General features: G+C 33.1%; 2 protein-coding genes across 2 annotated transcripts; both read left to right on the plus strand.

Moving 5' to 3' along the window:
• Positions 1-5,896: 5,896 nt before the first annotated feature.
• Positions 5,897-11,986, plus strand: LOC131936218 (uncharacterized). Its single transcript, XM_059293133.1, has 7 exons — positions 5,897-5,904; positions 6,056-6,127; positions 6,851-7,026; positions 10,027-10,151; positions 10,616-10,775; positions 11,277-11,386; positions 11,876-11,986. Exons 2-7 carry the CDS (start codon positions 6,076-6,078, stop codon positions 11,937-11,939), a joined length of 687 nt encoding a protein of 228 aa, XP_059149116.1. The 5' UTR covers positions 5,897-5,904; positions 6,056-6,075; the 3' UTR covers positions 11,940-11,986.
• A 3,711-nt stretch (positions 11,987-15,697) lies between these two features.
• On the plus strand, positions 15,698-18,930 carry LOC131936227 (uncharacterized). Its single transcript, XM_059293139.1, has 3 exons — positions 15,698-15,757; positions 16,163-16,204; positions 18,554-18,930. The coding sequence occupies exons 1-3, from the start codon at positions 15,704-15,706 to the stop codon at positions 18,833-18,835; spliced, it is 378 nt and encodes a 125-aa protein (XP_059149122.1). The 5' UTR covers positions 15,698-15,703; the 3' UTR covers positions 18,836-18,930.
• The last annotated feature ends 1,002 nt before the right edge of the window (positions 18,931-19,932 follow it).

A 19,932-nucleotide genomic window follows, 5' to 3' on the forward strand; every position in this document is an offset into this window, starting at 1 on the left:
ATGATTTTTAAACGTCTTTCTGAACCAAAATCAAAAGTAATTTTCATGAACGGAGTTTGCAGATCTTTCCAATAAGACTAGCCAGAGGCGTAGCGACCCTTCCCGGCGCCCGGGGACATACTTTCAATTTGGCGCCCCCCTCGGGAGCAAATTTTCGATTTGCACCCCCCCCCCTCGAACTTTTCATTTGCACCCCCCCCCCCTCAAACTTTCGATTTGCACCCCCCCTAAGGTCGGCGCCCCACCGCCCCCCCCCTCGCTACGCCTCTGAGACTAGCTAAAGAACCCTTTCGAAAACCGGCGGACTTTAGGTCAAGTGAAGTAGAATTCGCATGTATCAACCACCACGCAAACCAACCTATCACGGTGCAAAATGTGTTTGATACTTTATGTAAGGAAATGTATAATGCACTATTAGCTTTATGAATTTGATTAATTAGGTAGGTTAAATAGCAAACGCTTTAACTGATAATGGCTGTCAACTCGATATTCAAAAAGTGAAACTACTAAAAAACAATACTAATTGTTTAAAGAAAATACAGGTACATTTTAGTCTAATAATTTAACAAAATAAAAACCATAACACGAATAAAATAAATACATTGTTGAAGTATATAATTACTTGCTTGTATAAAAAAATTAAAGAATTTCACTAAAGCTGCGACAATAAACTTCACTTCTCATAGGGTGGAGAGTGAAGCCGTCGCTGCTTTGTTGCTTGCTATCTTTGTACAAACAAAGTACTATCACTTTGATATGTACGTTACACATGGGGCAGATGAACCTCGGTATATGGACTCAATGATGTCTTGAACCCGGTTTCGAACTCGAGACTTTCGGGTTAGTAGCCTACATCTCTACCGCTAGGTCATGCCGTCCCCTTACATATATAATCTATCACTAGTCTTCGTGTCTGTTTTCATATACCTAACTTAGCTCATATCATGCTTTCTGCCTAGTGTAACATATGAATCAACATTCCACCGACCCGGTCTCGCTGTTTTTACTTTATGAGCCAAACATGCCAAGCTGCTTTCTCCGTTTTCACATGTTAAACCCAACTTGCAAAGGTTCAAAGTGTAGATTAATGATTAAAAATGTGTATTAATCATCCCAAAACTTCTTCAAATATGCTGTTACTGAGTTCGATAGCTGTGTAAACTGTTTAGTGGCATGAGCAGTCATATTGTTCGGCTAATCATATAGTGGGCAGTGTAGTTAAATCGTTGGGCTAATTATATAGTGGACAGTGGCGGAACTAGAAAAAAAAGGCTCCCCCGCAAAGAAAAAATTAGGGCCCTATATATATATATATATATATATATATATATATATATATATATATATATATATATATATCCTAACTGAGGAATTTAGTCTATTTTATTGCAATATATAACCATTCTGAGAGAACAAACCAGAAAAAATTTAGTCTAAACCAATTAGGAGTTTTCACAGTATCATGAATTAGCTGGTCAAAAATATATAAAGACGTTAGCTTGATTTGTGAATGGTTTCTCGCGTTATGTTTATTTTTTTCATTTTTGGCTTTTATAATATCAATTTTGAAAACATTGATTTTTATAACTATACTATTGTATAGTACGTCTTATTTAAGTAACAATTCAGAGAATTAATTGCTTTTTAATATACATAGTACAAAACTATTTAAATGAGCTTTGTGGGCATCCCTATTTTAAAGAAGGGCAGTAAGCCATGGAAGTAGTGTGAATGTTTACCTACCTTTGAAACTATAGCTCTTGTAGATTTTAAATTATTTTTCTACACAACAATCTCTGCTATAGTAGACCTGTTTTTTTTTTTACAAAACCACTTTCAAGATGTATGAAAAACATAATTTTTGAAAAAAAATGCATTGTTTTTTGGTCGGAACTGGGCCCCTAAACGTCCTGGGCCCCCCCGCATTGCGGGGTCTGGCGGTATGGTAGTTCCGCCCCTGATAGTGGACAGAGTAGTTCGATCGTTGGGCTAATTATATAGTGGGCAGTGTAGTTAAATCGTTGGGCTAATTATATAGTGGACAGAGTAGTTCGATCGTTGGGCTAATTATATAGTGGGCAGTGTAGTTAAATCGTTGGGCTAATCATATAGTGGGCAGAGTAGTTCGATCGTTGGGCTAATTATATAGTGGACAGAATAGTTAAATCGTTGGGATAATTATATAGTGGACAGAATAGTTAAATCGTTGGGCTAATTATATAGTGGGCAGTGTAGTTAAATCGTTGGGCTAATCATATAGTGGACAGAGTAGTTCGATCGTTGGGCTAATTATATAGTGGACAGAATAGTTAAATCGTTGGGCTAATTATATAGTGGACAGAGTAGTTCGATCGTTGGGCTAATTATATAGTGGACAGAGTAGTTAAATCGTTGGGCTAATTATATAGTGGACAGAATAGTTAAATCGTTGGGATAATTATATAGTGGACAGAATAGTTAAATCGTTGGGCTAATTATATAGTGGGCAGTGTAGTTAAATCGTTGGGCTAATCATATAGTGGACAGAGTAGTTCGATCGTTGGGCTAATTATATAGTGGACAGAATAGTTAAATCGTTGGGCTAATTATATAGTGGACAGAGTAGTTCGATCGTTGGGCTAATTATATAGTGGACAGAGTAGTTAAATCGTTGGGCTAATTATATAGTGGACAGAATAGTTAAATCGTTAGGCTAATTATATAGTGGGCAGTGTAGTTCGATCGTTGGGCTAATTATATAGTGGGCAGTGTAGTTAAATCGTTGGGCTAATTATATAGTGGACAGAATAGTTAAATCGTTGGGCTAATTATATAGTGGACAGAATAGTTAAATCGTTGGGCTAATTATATAGTGGACAGAGTAGTTAAATCGTTGGGCCAATTATATAGTGGGCAGAGTCGTTCGATCGTTGGGCTAATTATATAAAGGGCAAAGCAGTTCTGTCGTTGGGCTAATTGTATAGTGAGCAGTGTAGTTCGATCGTTAGGCTAATTGTATAGTGGGCAGAATAGTTCGATCGTTGGGCTAATTATAGTGGCCAGAGCAGTTCGATCGTTAGGCTAATTATATTGTGGACAGAACAGTCTGATTGTTGGGCTAATTATATTGCGGCGATACATGGGTTCTTAGTCACTTTAGGCGTCTAGGAAAAGCGCCGATCACAATAACCCTTTCAAATGCCGAGGTCAAAGAAACTTGTAAAATCTACCTCACCTGCCTCATGGACCATCCTAATATATAATTCCCCATGTGCGCACTTCTCTCTCTCTCTCTCTCTCTCTCTGTCTGTCCGCAAAATATTTTCGCCGGACATCACGTCAGAAACGGCAGCGATATATGGAGAACTTTATACGGACTTTTGTTGAAAATAATATGTTAGATGTTTTAAATGTATAACCACAATTTTATTTAAAGAAGAAAAATAAAAATTAAAGGCGTATTCGAATGTAGAGAAACAGTATTATTTATGCAACCGGAAAAGCATTAATAGATGTGAAAAAGAACGCATAAAACTGTGACGTCACTATTGCTTATACATTAACTAATGACGTCATCTGCCGTGTTTAGAATAAGAAGAAATTAACTATTTAATTCAAATTTGATTTAGATCTACGTACACTATGAAATGTATACAATACAATTTTTCCGGCCTAAACTCATAAAATTTATTTTATTTATTTGGATTCTAGATCTAGATATTCTAGATTCATCTATTCAAATAATACATTTCTATACTAAAGTATTTCAGGCCTTAATTACTTTATTGAAATCTTTGTTTATCTATGCAATTTGCTAATCTCTATAATATATAAAGCAAAGTTGTCGGGTGCCTTACTTCCCGGCGCCGCAGGCGCTTCAAATTTGGCAGGATCTTGCCTTGGGGCGACAGAAGACGGGGGCCGGTTGGCCGAAAAGTCTACGATGATGGGGTCAAAACTGACCTCGACTGACCGGCGCCTTATATGAGCTATAAATCGAAAAAAAATGTCCACGGAGGAACCTCTTCATAACTCCTGAGGTCGTAGTCCGACTCTCGGGCGAATTAATTAAGCATTCAAATTCTCAATGTTTTCGAAAGCCAGAGCAAAGCTGGGCAGCATGCCTAGTCATATTTAAATGGAAACTTTAATGTTACATACAGATGCTAGATTATTGGACGACCTATATTGTGGGCGTAGTTATTTGGTGGATTTTATGTTAAGTTTTTAAATTTTTAAACATTCTGTGTAGAAGATTATACTTGTCTTTCCATCACTAAGATAAGAAGTTGTCATCAATACATTCTAGTAAAGACTGTAAAATCTATTGAATTAGTCTATTTTTTTTTAAACTTAGTTTCAGGTCAAATGTACATATGTGTCTATGCTTGTTAATACAATGTGTTTAATTATATTTATTGAGTCCAATCTACATGTGTGTCTATGCGTGTTAATACAATGTGTTTAATTATTTTTATTTTGTTTCGCATTATTGATTCTTGGATCGATAGAACAAATGAGTTTTTCTAGAATAACAAAACAATGGCTTAAGTAGTCTAATCCCGGATTATACGTTAATACCAAGTTTAACAGCTCCACCAATGAGTCATGTAATTAAGTAATAAAACTACGTAACAAAATATACACAATTCTTTCATATGGTAATTTTTAAAAAGTAATATATACATTTTAAACTATGCGACAAGCTATTATTTATATACTTCGATTTATATGTATTTACTTGGGAAAATATTCCGGAATATTTTCCCAAGTAAATACATATAAATCGAAGTATATAAATATATGCTTGTCGCATACGCAATATTACACCCTTCATCTGATTTAAAGGCTACGGCATACATGAGGATAGTGTAAATAATCGCTATGCTCAGCCGGCTTTGTACCCTAACGAGAGACAGGTACTAATAAGAGCTGGGTGGACAGTGGGACGTCATACAGACTCAAATTCGGGATCTGAACTCTAACCTCTAGTGTTAATAATTTTACTCTCTACTATTCGACCGCCCCGTTCTTGCTATTCGATATCATTTGTAATACTAGAACTGATCACTTTTCGATATCATTTGTAATACTAGAACTGATCACTTTTCGATATCATTTGTAATACTAGAACTGATCACTTTTCGATATCATTTGTAATACTAGAACTGATCACTTTTCGATATCATTTGTAATACTAGAACTGATTACTTTTCGATATCATTTGTAATACTAGAACTGATCACTATTCGATATCATTTGTAATACTAGAACTGATCACTTTTCGATATCATTTGTAATATTAGAACTGATCACTATTAGATATCATCTGTAATACTAGAACTGACCACTATTCGGTATCGTGCATGTTTTTAATATAATTGATCATTATTCGATATGATCTGTATATAGTAAAAAAATCTCTATTTCAAAGGACGACTATGAGTAAAGCAGAACATCACCTATACTGCCTATTGTGTGAGTATAATCCGTACCTAAGTCTACCTTCGGAATTGAAAATATTACTTTATGTTGATATTGCTATTGTTTACATCCACGTCAGCATAGTGCGTGGCTACAAAGGCGCAATGATTGGTTCATTTCTTCTCGTGTTCAGCTTCCGCTTGGTTGATTGATTGGCGTGCCCCGGCCACCTACTTTCTGAGGTATAGAGCGAGGTTTTAGCGGATCTTTACAACCTAAAAATTCAATAATACTGAAAAAGGTTTAATTACGCAAACTAAGGTAACATAAACTTTAATTTTTTTTGTACGTGGTAAGTCTGAATTTATTTATTGAATATATTTTCGCGTTTTGATTTTTTCTTTGTTGTATACGGAGTATAGAGGAAGTTTATGTAATCGTTGAAACACTTAGTTTTGTACTCTTGCTTGAGTATGTGTGTTATTGTGAACACGATTATATGTATGTATATACATATATATACATATATATATATATATATATATGTACATATATATATATATATATATATATATATATATATATATATATATATATATATATATAATTGTTTACAAATTATTCATGTAAGTTTACCATTTAACTTTTTTAGCTTTACTCACGGACATCAGCATGAAGATTCTCTTGGTGGGCCTAGTGACTCTACTTAGTCTTTCCAATGTGTGTGAGTCAGTTTGCAATGTAAAATATGTTTTTCCAGAGTCCAACGTTAGTGATTGGCTTATTCAATATAGTTTCAAAACGATGATAACACGAGGTTCTTATGTTCTAATGTAGTAATAAGGATCTATTTTACCCGGAGAAGAATTAATGTTGTAATAAGCACCTATTTTATATGAAGAGAGATTATTGTAGTTGTAAGCACCTATTTTACCTGTAATTTACCTGTAGCTTGTTAAAGGTGTTACTAGCACATATTTTACATATAGAGGGATTAAGGCTGTAATGAACATGTATGTTACCTAGGGAGGTCTTAATGCAGTGACAGGTATGCATTTTACAAGGAGTAAGTTTAATGTTGTGACAAGCGTGTATTTTACCTGTGTAGATTTATTTGTATGGCACACCTGGTATTTTACATGAGTTGATTAAATGTGATAATATGCAGCTTATCCTATCTATCATTCAATTTTAGGATAATCCCCTGTTCTTTCTAAGATATATTAATATTAGGAAAAACAACCAGGTCCAAAAAAAATCCATTGAATACCGTTATTAGTCAATAAAGTAACATAGGGTCTTAATGAAGTCGTATCTAATTTGATCTGCTTAGTCAGCATTAGAAGGAAGTTAACAGTATAATGTTGTACCATTGTTAGAAATACATTCTAATCCACTGATCTATTTCATGCATCACTCTACACACCATACGTACCAAATCTGACAGCGTGCCAGAACAAGAGAAACAGAGACGAAGAACTGCTCCTGAACAACGCCCTAAGACTTCTGGGTGGAACTTTTGGTGACGCCTTCAAACATCTGCGCCGGACAAACTCAAGCACTAAAGTTTCACTCAAGATTAGCATGATACCCGTCACAATCAGCAAACTGAAAAGTCCAACGGTAAATCATATGTCTGTTTGAAAAGCCATTTTAGGGGTCGGAACGGTAAAGCTCATGGTTGCTAAACCAAAGAGTCTCGAGTCCAAACCATCGGGCAGATGAGGCTCGTTAGCTGGAGACAGCCACTCTTCTATGAGAGACAACTCCAAAATAAAAAATAAAAACAACTGCTGCCTTGTATTTGTTCTTGGTTGGACAAAGGCTATGGAAGCAAATTCAATAAAGAAAAGCAGGCTTCATTCGGAGTCAATGGTTAAAGCCGCATAACTAGTTGACACGTATCCTTAATTGTGTAGGAGGGGGATCCCGTCCAACACTAAAATTAAGAACGAAAAAGAAGAAAAAAAAAACATGCTGATCATTTTCTATATAAATCTATTTTATATATTATAAAAAATTTTGGGGGGGGGGGGGGGGGGGTCGGAGATATCCGAAGAGATGCCTGGAAGGAGCTCTGACTTATCTAATCAGTTCAACTTACCTCTGACATACGGCGGTGACGTAGGTGGGAATGGATGTAATCAGCTGAAGACAACACTAGACTAAGACACGACAGACCGTGTTGTGTTCAGATATCTCCTAAAGCAACTAGAAAGTTTAGCTAGCTTTCGCACCATTGCACGTTATCTCGCATGGGCGCGCCAATTTATTAATAGCTTTTATATTGTGTACTTGAATTCCCTGTCATTACTAAAGACGGCTCAAGTTTTTGAAATTAAATTAAGTCTGCTATAGTTAAATTTAAAACGAAAAAGTCTTATCATAAAAACATAACATTTAATTTTAGTTCGTGCGATAAAAATAATTGATATTAATATTGTTAATAGTAAAATTAATGTTTTGCATTTTTTTATACAACATACACCATACATTTCATATATCATATTTGCTTTATAATAAAATTTCTTCTTTATATTTATGTATTTGTTGAAAATTATCTAGAGACTTGAACTCAAGTCGAAGTAAAATAAGCATCCCATAAATCGTAGATAACCGAACATTTTAGTTAAAGTTCAAAATCCCCATCAAAAATAATTCAAAAGAAAGAAGAAAAAACAAAACAAAAATTTAATAGGGTATTTAGACCAATCATGACTTAATTTTACTTTGTTTTGAGAACAGATAAATGTAAATTTTATTTATTGTAACATAAAATAAGTATATTCTTCTCGAATATAGGCAAAAAAACTACACGTGACCAATGAAAGTGTTCGCTGAAATGTGTGAATCCATTTTATTTTAAATAAATATATAGGCAATATTCGCATCTTCTTTTAATCGAGAGAACCATATGCAGTAAATTAGTTAAGCTCAATTATACCCCCGCTCTAAAGGAAATATTTTATTTCCAAATTTAGCTGGTCGATCTAGATACTCATTTAAAAAATCCACTGTTAAATTCAATTATAAATAGAATAATTATTTACATTTATTTAAAATACATTATATATAACGAGTAAACACTTGCCCGAACGCCATAAATCCAGGGTGGACATTTTTTCTGAATGATACAAAAGCCCGAATGGACGCCAGCCCCTTCAGGTATATATATATATATATATATATATATATATATATATATATATATATATATATATATATATATATATATATATATATATATATACTAGGCATACTGCCTAGCTTCGCTTAGGTTTTCAAAAAAGTTGGGGAATTGAATGATTAATTAATAGGTGATTGGCTGCTATCTTAAATGCTTAGGGCCTAAATTTTTACAGTGGAGTATTTTAATGTCACTCAAATAATCGATGGAATATTCGCAAACTTATTACTTGTACGGTTATTAGAACTGCAAGGGTTTTCTTAATATTATCAATCAAATATTATAATAAATTACTTTTGCAATTAATTTATACAATTACAGTTCAATGCAAAACTTAATTCGTAACAAAAAATTTATTTAAAACAATGCTATACTTTATGATTTTTGTTTTTTTCTTAAAAAGAGTATACAAAATATTTAAAAATTATTACATTAAAAAGTTACCTCCCCTGTTCAAAGACCAAATGACCAAATCTGGTATAATGAGAATTTCACTCGCGGTCATTTTTAGCCCTCTAAGAAGGCTATAAGTCTGACAAACAGTTTTCCATACGGCGTAGTCAGCTTTTGAGGTGTATACAAAAAATTAGTCAGATGTAAAGAGGGTAAGTGTCCTAAAATCCGTTTTCAAATTACCCTCTGTTTTTTCTATAAAATACAAAGATTATATAGGGAAATACGACTGGTCAGTTTTGACCCATTTAACGAATTTTCCCGGACATGGCGAGTTTTTTGGGACACCCCAAGGCGTTCTCCTACCACCTCACAAAATTTCAAGGGGGGTCGTCGGAGGAAATTTTTTTTCGTAATAGAGCTCATATAAAGAGAATTTCACTCGCGGTCACTTTTTAGCCCTCGTCGAGGGCTTTGAGTGAAACCGACAGTTTTCCCTAAAGGTCAAGCCATTTACCTAAGAGCATGCAAAAAATTAGCCAGATGTAAAGACGGTAAGTGCCCTAAAATCCGTTTTGAAATCACCCTCTGTTTTTCCCATAAAATACAAAGATTATATAGGGAAATACGGCTGGTCAGTTTTGACCCATTTAACGAATTTTCCCGGACATGGCGAGTTTTTTGTGACACCCCGAGGCGTTCTCCTACCACCTCACAAAATTTCAAGGGGGGTCGTCGGAGGAAATTTTTTTTCGTAATATAGCCCATATAAGGCGCCGGTCAGTCGAGGTCAGTTTTGACCCCCTCTTCGTAGACTTTTCGGCCAACCGTCACCGGCCCTCGTGTTCTATCGCCCTAAGGCACCATCGTGCCAAATTTGACGCGCCTGCGGCGCCGGGAAGTGCCCTATCGGGCACCCGAACACTTTGCTTTATATATATAGATATATATATATATATATATGTATATATATATATATATATATATATATATATATATATATATATATATATATATTCATATATTATATGTATACATGTTAGGGAGTTTGGTATTACGTAAACATAACGTATGAAAACAAGCCTGATGATGCTTTTCTCATGGGAATAACGATGGAAAATGGCAAAGTTGTAGCAGAGTTCGCCATTTTCAAAACGCAGACCATATAGTAAGTCTACACCCCATGGCATTAGGCTCTTTTTCTATCAACAATACTTAACGATATTTGATTTAGAAATATTTTTTTTTAATATAATGGTTTCTTTATGGATTAAAGGGGTGGGGGGTAGGGATTTTGTGGAGATTTTGTTAGGGTGTGTGCTTGTGCAAGTGCATGTGCATGTTTATCTGTATTTGTTTATGTACGTGTATATCTACGCGCACTTGTACATTTAGTTTTATAGATATTTCTTTTGCGTTCACAAATATTTCGGCATATATATATATATATATATATATATATATATATATATATATATATATATAGATATATAGATATATATATATATATAGATATAGATATAGATATATATGTATATATATATATATATATATATATATATATATATATATATATATATATACACATATATATATATATATATACATACATACACTTTCTGTTCACTACAGCCAAACATCACGACGGTCTGTGTTGCAGCGAGTTCTAAACCGGATTGTGACAGAAAATTCGGTTATTCGATCGCCTCGCTGTTCTTGCAAATTTGTTCGTGTTAACGATAGTTTAGAGAACCTGGAATGCATTTTACCAAGATGCTTCTTTAATGACAATGTAAAAATGCGTTTCCATATTTTTTTTTCCTATTTCTATTTCTTAATTTGTTACAAAGATAATCTTTATAAGATTATACATGTCCGTTTATGTTTCATATTAATTTTATTACTATGTTTTTACATTTTTATACCGTTTGTTGATTTACTTTGAAAAATTCTATTGTATGTAGTATGACACAGATTTCGATAGTTTAATTTAAAGCTCCTAAGATGAACAGTACCTTCGGGAAAGGAGAAATTTATATTACCAACAGGAAATCATAAATTATTATTACCTATTTGAAATAAAAAATTAATATTACCTACTGGAAAAAAGAATTATATAACCAAACAAGATATTTAACATTAATAGTACTAACAGGAAATAAAAAATTAATATTACTTACTGGAAAGAAGAATTATACCACCAATCAGGAAATTAAACATTAATAGTACTTAAAGGAAATAAAAAATAAATATTACCAAACATAAAATAAAAAAAATCTAATATCCCATGTAGGTAAGGACTGACCAGACAGAAAAGTTTACATCGATGGGTGTAAATTGCAATGGCCTGTATTTCATTGAGAACGAAGAAGTATTTTATGGACTGCATAAGATCAGGAACAGGTTACGTTGCCACGTTAACATTTCGTTTAACATTTTGTTAACATTTCGTTTAACATTTCGTTAACATTTCGTATCACATTATGTTACCATGTTTTATATTAGATACCATTTATACATTAAATTTGGGAAGTATTAAAGAATTAAGTTGGGGGTGCACACAGGTTTAAGCTAGTGAAAAAGCTCTGAATCGGAAAGGTCAGGTTCTGTTTACCAGTCACTGAGGCTTTTTATTTTTGTGTATTACAATTGATAAAGAAAATAATTTCTAAATTTCCGTAGCATTCAATATTCTTAACATCGACTGTATATAATTCAGTAATGAGCTATTTATATTAATTACTATAACATTTGGTGGCTCCTTCGATCGGTGCCCGGGGTGACCTCCCTTAGCTACGCCTCTGGTTCGTGATACTCGTAAGTTGATTAAATTAGTATGATACTGTAAGATATACCTATAAAAATAAAGATGCATATCATTTTCTTCTACAGTGACCCTTCCTGGCCTAAAGCATTTCGAAAATATCTGAAGCAACGTCGTATTTGCGTTGATTAAGTCTACAATTCGACGATTAGTGGATCAACCATAAGCAAAGTCACCTATTTTAACTATCCCCTCTCCTCCCTATCGTACCACATCGTCACAGATCGTATAATATTATTAATTCAATATATATATATATATATATATATATATATATATATATATATATATATATATATATTTATATATATATATATTTATATATATATATATATATATATATATATATATATATATATCCTAATACACTTTTGAAAAATGCAAAATACAAATATAGGAAATTTTAATAAAAATTCATATCCAAGGCATTTGATATCCTCAGAACAATAAAACTGAATAAACTCTATAAAACACTTTTCAATACATCAGATTGCAAAAATAAAAATATCATCAAACTTAAAGAAAAGGTATCTTTGACTTTGTTTCTTTACAAATAAATTAAAATATGTTTTTGTTCACAAAACTTTTCTTACATCACAACATCAGTTATTTTGTGTTTGTTTGTATGTTTGTGATCAAGTAATTCCGTTTTGAACCATTTTAAAATGAGCGTTGTTCAACGTTTTTAGTTTGAAATAGTTTTTAAATTTCAAATTATTGCTGATATAACTAGTTATTAGAAATTAGTAAGTTTAGCTAACTAGTGTTCATACAGAATGTTTACAATATTTGAGACGAGCCTAGTTTTAGTACTAACAAATCTTTGAGAACGGCAAGTTCTAGAATGTTAACAAATCATTGAGGCAAGCTAGTTGTAGAATGTTAACAAATCATTGAGACAAGCTAGTTGTAGAATGTTAACAAATCATTGAGACAAGCTAGTTGTAGAATGTTAACAAATCATTGAGACAAGCTAGTTGTAGAATGTTAACAAATCATTGAGACAAGCTAGTTGTAGAATTTAACACATCTTTACAAAGAGCCAACCTGTAGAAATGTTACAAACTTTAGAGACGAAGAAAGCTGTAAAAGGTTGATATTATTATTTAAAAACGAAGCTAGTGACCGAATGACTACTTACACTTGTGAATACTCAACCCTAGTGTAAGCAACTGTTAACGAAATAAATTACATCGTGTCTAACACAACTTTTTAACTTCCAGTAGCTGTTGACTCGATATAAATAAGCGAAATAACAATAATAAAGTTTTGCCTTTTTATTATAATATGTGTAAGATTGGCGATGCTTGTGATGGTCACACATTAGGATTTAGTACGTTTAGAACCCATGTATACATGGTATTCTGGCCAACCGGATTCACAAACCATACTTTTATAAAACTAAACTAAAATTTTAAAGTATTTCCATTTACCTTCATGGGGTTCCTACTTTCAACTGCACTCGTCAATCGACATTAATTAAGCAATTATGTAATTAAGCAATTCTGTGCTTAATTAAGCAATTTTGCAATTCTGTGCTTAATTAAGCAAGTATGCAATTAATCAATTCTGTGCTTAATTAAAAGCAATTATGTACACGACAGCTCGAGCCGAAGGATCTGGTTCGACTAAAATTTGATGTCCCTATACCCGGCACTCCAGATTGTCACCTGCCATGAGTTTCGCTCACATCAAAGTAGATACAAAAAAATTAAATATTTACCGACAGGGCCTGCAATCCAGTCAAATCAACTGTTACAATAATTTACACGGTTATGTCCCAATAAGTGATGACATTCCTATGTCACGTTGTTTTTATCAACATTAAAAAGTATTTTTTTAAATTGCAGTCGAACCAACAAACAACCTGCCGAGTAAGTGTTACGTCACTATGAGCTTTGATCGTTGAAAAATTATCGATCATGGAGGAAAGTTTGGTAAATATGTATAGCCTAGGCAGAAGCAACAGATACTAAGGAGAGAAATTGGACACATACACTTGCATATATATATATATATATATATATATATATATATATATATATATATATATATATATATATATATATATATATATATATATATATATATATATATATATTTATATTTATATATATATATATATATATATATATATATATATATATATATATATATATATATATATATATATATATGACAAAACACATTTAAGCTGCAGAATATAGAGTTCAGCTGTACTACCTCGCAATGACCCTTTCTCAACACTCGCGTTCAAAGTGACCGAAAACTGACCTAGAAAGACCGCGACCTTCTTTAAGCTTTACCTTTTTTTTTTATTCCTTAAATTTGATCAACCACTTGCAGTTGCGATAAGAATATAGCGCTGGTACTAAAGGCAAATTGAAAAAAATACCAGATTCTGAGAAAAGTCATGGTAAGAAGTTAAAATCTGAACCGTTTTACCGTTTAATTTTTACCTACAACCTGTATGTAGCTGCTTCAGGAATTTAAGCTTCTTGTTTCACCTTTTTCAATTTCACAAAAATAAACGAAAAAAAATAGTAAAAACAATTTCTTAAAATGTATACTAAACCGCTTTCAAATAACTGTGAACATTATCTAATAATGACCATTAGCTAATCTTGTGATTGATCGCACATACGTCACAGATAAACACTGTAATTCATTATTGCGTTTGGTGCTCATTGTATTCCGAGTACAGTTTACCTGTTTCTGTGTCCTCAGCATATGGATGAATGCTCAGCCGTTTCGGTGTTTTTAAAGACAAAAACATGTTTTCCGAGGTGTTACGCCTTTTCAGATATGTATGTTGGTGGAGGGGGGGGGGTCTGGTTTTTTGTGACGATGTCTTACAATTGGGAAAAGGACGGAATCAGCATTAAGCACATACGCCTTGACTTTTCCCAAAAATGAGTTAAGTACACATCAGAGTTGGGTGCACTCAAGGAATTTCTACGTTCTAGACTTTCGGGTTAGCATTCTATCTCTCTACCGCTACGTCAAGCCGCTTTGTAGTCTTACTGTTTTAACCATTTAATTCTGTCGTTTATTTTGACTGCAAACTTTATGACTGCTACTTTACGTATACCATTTTGAAGATTAGTCAAATAGTATTGTTGAAGTAAAAAAAAATATCATATTTTAATGATAGCCTGACTCATTAAAACATAGACCAGTGGGCTCACTTACACTATTGATGTTGGTGCTTTTTTTACCTTAAACAATGTCAATCTTAGGCTCGAATGACTAACATAAATTTGTATAAAAATTAACACTCACGATTCCCTATGAGAAAACAAGCATCATCATTAAATGCACACAGGTTAAGACAAAAATAGATCTATTCCATGTATTACAAGTGGCAGATTCATGACATTCCCAATTTTAAAGAAATTCTAATCAGTATAAAAACAGATATAGATAAAAACTACAATTAACTGTTTATCTTTATATTTGTTTACACTGCTTTTACACAAAAAACGAAAATAACGCAACTTACCTATAAATAAAGCAAGTTTGCTATGAACTTTACTTCACAGTCATACTATTGCCAGTGGTAAGTAATGATTGAGAAGAAGAAATAAAAACATTAACAATATATATAATATGAAATTTAAAACTCTAATCTCCTAACATTTGGCACATTTTAATTTTTTTTTCATTGCATTAGCAGCTTCGATAAGTTATTAGATCATATTAAATAGTCAAAAAAGTGCAGAAACAAATAGTTCCGTCATAAAGAACATATTTTCATGCACCTCCAACGATCTGATTTTTTTAGAAAGTCGAATTGGTTTATTGTTATTTTTTTTACTGACTTATGCTAAACGTAATCATTTTACTTACCGTATAATAATCATATAATTTTTTCTTAATATATAGAAAATCCAAAGATGATTCCAATATTTATCGCCCTTGCTTGTATTGGCTCTAGCTTTGCTGCACAGGTTTGTTTAACGTTGAATGTAATGTTTGTTTTGATTAGATCTAAGAAAAGACTTTTAGATTAGGGTCACGTGTCTTATACAATGCGGAATGTAATGTTTGTTGTAATTAGATCTAAGAATTGACTTTTAGATTAGGGTCGTGTTTCTTATACATTAGCACAAATTCAATATACATCATCGAGTGATAAAATGCACGATCACTAAACCAAAAAGTCAAGACTTTGAGTCAAGATAACTTAAGTCTCTAGGTTGCCCATGAGTCCATCCTGTTCTAATGTGTACCAGGTAAACTCTACTTCATCTGGCTGTCTAGACAAAGCTACTTAAAGAAGAATTTAGATTATTTCTGAGATGTGTATTGATTATGCCTTTTAAATAATAATTTACTTTGTTTCAACTTGACAGGAAAAGTCAGCATTTGAGCCTATACTTTTCCCTTTCGATTATGTAAGTTCTTGAATGTGACTGCATATGAGATACAGTACAGTTATTTTTTTCAAACCATTAATATAAATTATGCTGCATATGTGATCGTAGTTATGTGTTTGACATGTTTTTTTTAATAATACAGATGTACATATTATTTGTTACCACATATTTCTAAATAATATACATTTGTATCTGTTACTTTTTAACTATAGATAATGTAATGTGTAGTATATCAAAGTCTTACAACTGCTGCATCGAACGTGCTAATAGGTGTTTATAGCTTAACGCAGATAGCATTCTTAATGCATTGTATGTATGCATTTAAATAACCTTGTTTACACAATGTATTAAATAAACCGGGAGTGATCTCCCCTAAACTTTCTCGAATATTCTTATATAACTTGGAATGTAGACATGATTTTTAATTACTTAAACTTTTAAAAATAGAATAGAATCTCATAGAAAAAAACATTGCGCACCAAACAAACGCCGAAACAAAATGTGCATAATAGGGCTCAATATTATTAGTACTTTATAAATTTACTTGCGTTTTTTGACAACTCGGAAATAGCGTAAATTAGTACATCCGGTCAACGAAAATTACTCAAAATTTGATAGAAGGTAGAGAATTAGATCTATTACTTACATGTGAAATTTCATTTATCTATATGAAATAGTATTCAAGTTATAGGCTTTTGAAAAATTCAAAGTAGAAAAAGTACCACTTCCGGTTATCGAAAATCGCTAAAACGTTGATACGGATCTACGATTTTGATAAAATACTTATGTATGAAATTTCATCAACCTAGCTGTAACGGTACTCAAGTTATCGTGTTTACACACAGACACACACACAGACAGACAGACAGACACACAGACACACAGACATACGGACAAGATTGCAAAATTATGTTTTTCCGTATCAGTGAGGTGTAAAACGTCGAGATTTGCAAAAATCTCGATTTTTTTTTTGCACGATTACAAGACTTTCCTCTATACTTCGTATATACGAGAAAGTAAAAGGTAGTGTTTTTACTTTCTCGTTTGTGTGTCCGTGTGTAAACACGATAACTTGAGTACCGTTACAGGTAGGTTGATGAAATTTCATATATAAGTATTTTATCAAAATCGTAGATCCGTATCAACTTTTGAGCGATTTCCGATAACCGGAAGTGGTACTTTTCCTACTTTGAATTTTTCAAAAGCCTATAACTTGAGTACTATTTCAGATAGATAAATGAAATTTCACATGTAAGTAAAAGATCTAATTCTCTACCTTCTGTTAAATTTTCAGTAATTTCCGTTGACTAGAAGTAGTAATTTACGCTACTTCCGATTTCTCAAAAAACTAATGTAAATTTTTAAAGTACTAATAATATTGCGCACTATTATAAGCGTTTTTATTTGGCGTTCACTTGGTGTGCAATTAATCTGTCTACGAGATTTTATTCTATTTTTAAAACTTTAAGTATTTAAAATGGATTAAAAATCATGTCTATAGCCCGATTTCCCATCCCCTGTTATTTTATATAAGAATATTCGAGAAAGTTTAGGGGAGATCACTCCCATTTTATTTTTAGCGCAATTTCCATTCTGGAGAATTGCGTTTATTAACTCGTCTTTTCTGGGAATGGATGAATGGATGGATGGATGGATGTGTGTCCGCAGCTTTAAGTCGTATCTCCTCCTCAACAAAGCAATATCGAGGACTAGTTCCAAAGCAAATATGTTAAGCAAGTTACCGGGATGAACATAGGCCAAAAGAATTCCGGGTTTCTTTCATGGATTTCCCGGAAAAGCCAAAAAACCTATTTAAAAAAATCAAGTTTTTGGCCCATATCTCGGCAACCAGACAGCTTAGCGACTTGAAACATGTACCAATCGATTCCTGCCATAATTTAGAACAATATTGCCGAAGAAAGTTTTCAAAAATATCCTTTCGTTCGGTCACAAAAATTTTTTGAATTAATTAAAATTTGGACCGAATTAGTAGGCATTTTACCCAACCACACCACACGCGTCATCACGTTCAATAGCTGCGCCATCACGTTCAATGGCTGCGACATTACGTTCGGTAGCTAGGCGCGCAATGTTTTTTTGTCATGTTACTCTATTGTAAATAAAACATGTAAAATACTGAAAAAAAATTAATAAAAAACGTTTTAATAACTAACCAATGGTTTTACTAACCCTGCTCTTGATTTACGCTACGACAGAGCTATTTTTAGATAACATAAGGAAATTGCGCTAAAATTGTCACTAGACTTTTTTAATTACTTGTTTGGTAGATATATGTAAAAATGTAAACGTATACACATATATAATATATATAAATACAGCTATGTATATTTTTGTGATGTGCCGCAGAGACCGTTATATGACCTCCTGAGAGATGCTGACCTTGAGAGTATCACCTGCACCATCACCATGAGCATCACCATCGGCTGCAACTTCAAGAGAGACGGCGACCAGCACTTCATCAACTTCCTCGGTCAAGACTTCCCAGTGGGCTTCCCACTGGCCGCGTCCAAGAGAGCTGACCAAGAGGACATCTCTGGAACCATCACCATCGACTTTGGCAAGAGAAGTTACGTCTGTGGCTTCCCACGCTCCGCACGTATCATCACCCCAATCTGTCGTCGCAAATAAAAGTAAAGAATGAAAAATAAAATAAAAAATATAATTTAAATGACTAAAATTGATTATTTTAAAAATTATTAATCAAATGAATCAATAAAACACGTATCAGCATTGTTTGTGTTCAGTTATTACTAGATACTTAATTATCATCTTTTTCCGTTCGCGCCTAAGAAACATGGGATAGACTGGGTACAGTTGATCTGTTTCAGTGACCTTGGCATATGACGGATAGTGTTGTCAGCACTACCCCCGGCCGAATTTGTTTCTCTAACGCTAGTAAGCTACCAATTGGATCTGGGTGGACTCAATAGCGTTATACAGACTCGAATTTTATTAGATATTTGCTGATCAAAAATATAAGGGTACAGCGCAGTAGTAAAGAGTAAAAAGGAGCATACCTTAATAAAATATATTACACATTAAAACCCGCATCGCTTTATCGCACCTAGCACGCTGCACAATCCACATTTCATTGCACTAACCCCACAGTTTTCACACAACCGCACACTACACACCATAATTACCACTCACCTGAGGATACAACCCTACTCCTACATATACCACACAACACAAGTAGTAAAACGGAGTAGCAATTAATAGAAAGAAGTAAAAATAGAGTCAAAAAGCCACTTTAGTGGAATAGAGATGAGTGAAGATGTAGTAGACTTCTATATATATTTTAAACCGAATTAGATCTTTTACTTATATGTGAGATTTTGTCAATCTATCTGAAACTGTATTCAAGCTGTAGGCTTTTGAAAAAAACAAAAGTAGAATAAGTTCTACTTCCGGTTACCGGATATAGCTTTAAAGTTGATACAGAAGTTCACATTTGATATAATACTTAATAGGACATTTATTAACCTAGCTGTATCGGTAATCAAATTATCGTGTTCACAAACACAGATACAAATCTACACGTCCATACACACATACATACGGACAAAATTGCAAAGGCTAGTTTATCTAACTATATGACGCAAAAGACGCCGAGACTTTGATACATTTGGATTTATAATTTTTTCCCAAATAGTCCCCTATTCTCCGTATATGATGAAGTACTGAGACGTAAAACGATGAAAACTGCAAAAATTTCATGTGATCTT

This window comes from Physella acuta, unplaced genomic scaffold (assembly GCF_028476545.2).
Source record: "Physella acuta isolate Inbredline_101_S28 unplaced genomic scaffold, ASM2847654v3 ptg000171l, whole genome shotgun sequence".
In the NCBI taxonomy this organism is placed as follows: Eukaryota; Metazoa; Mollusca; class Gastropoda; family Physidae; genus Physella; species Physella acuta.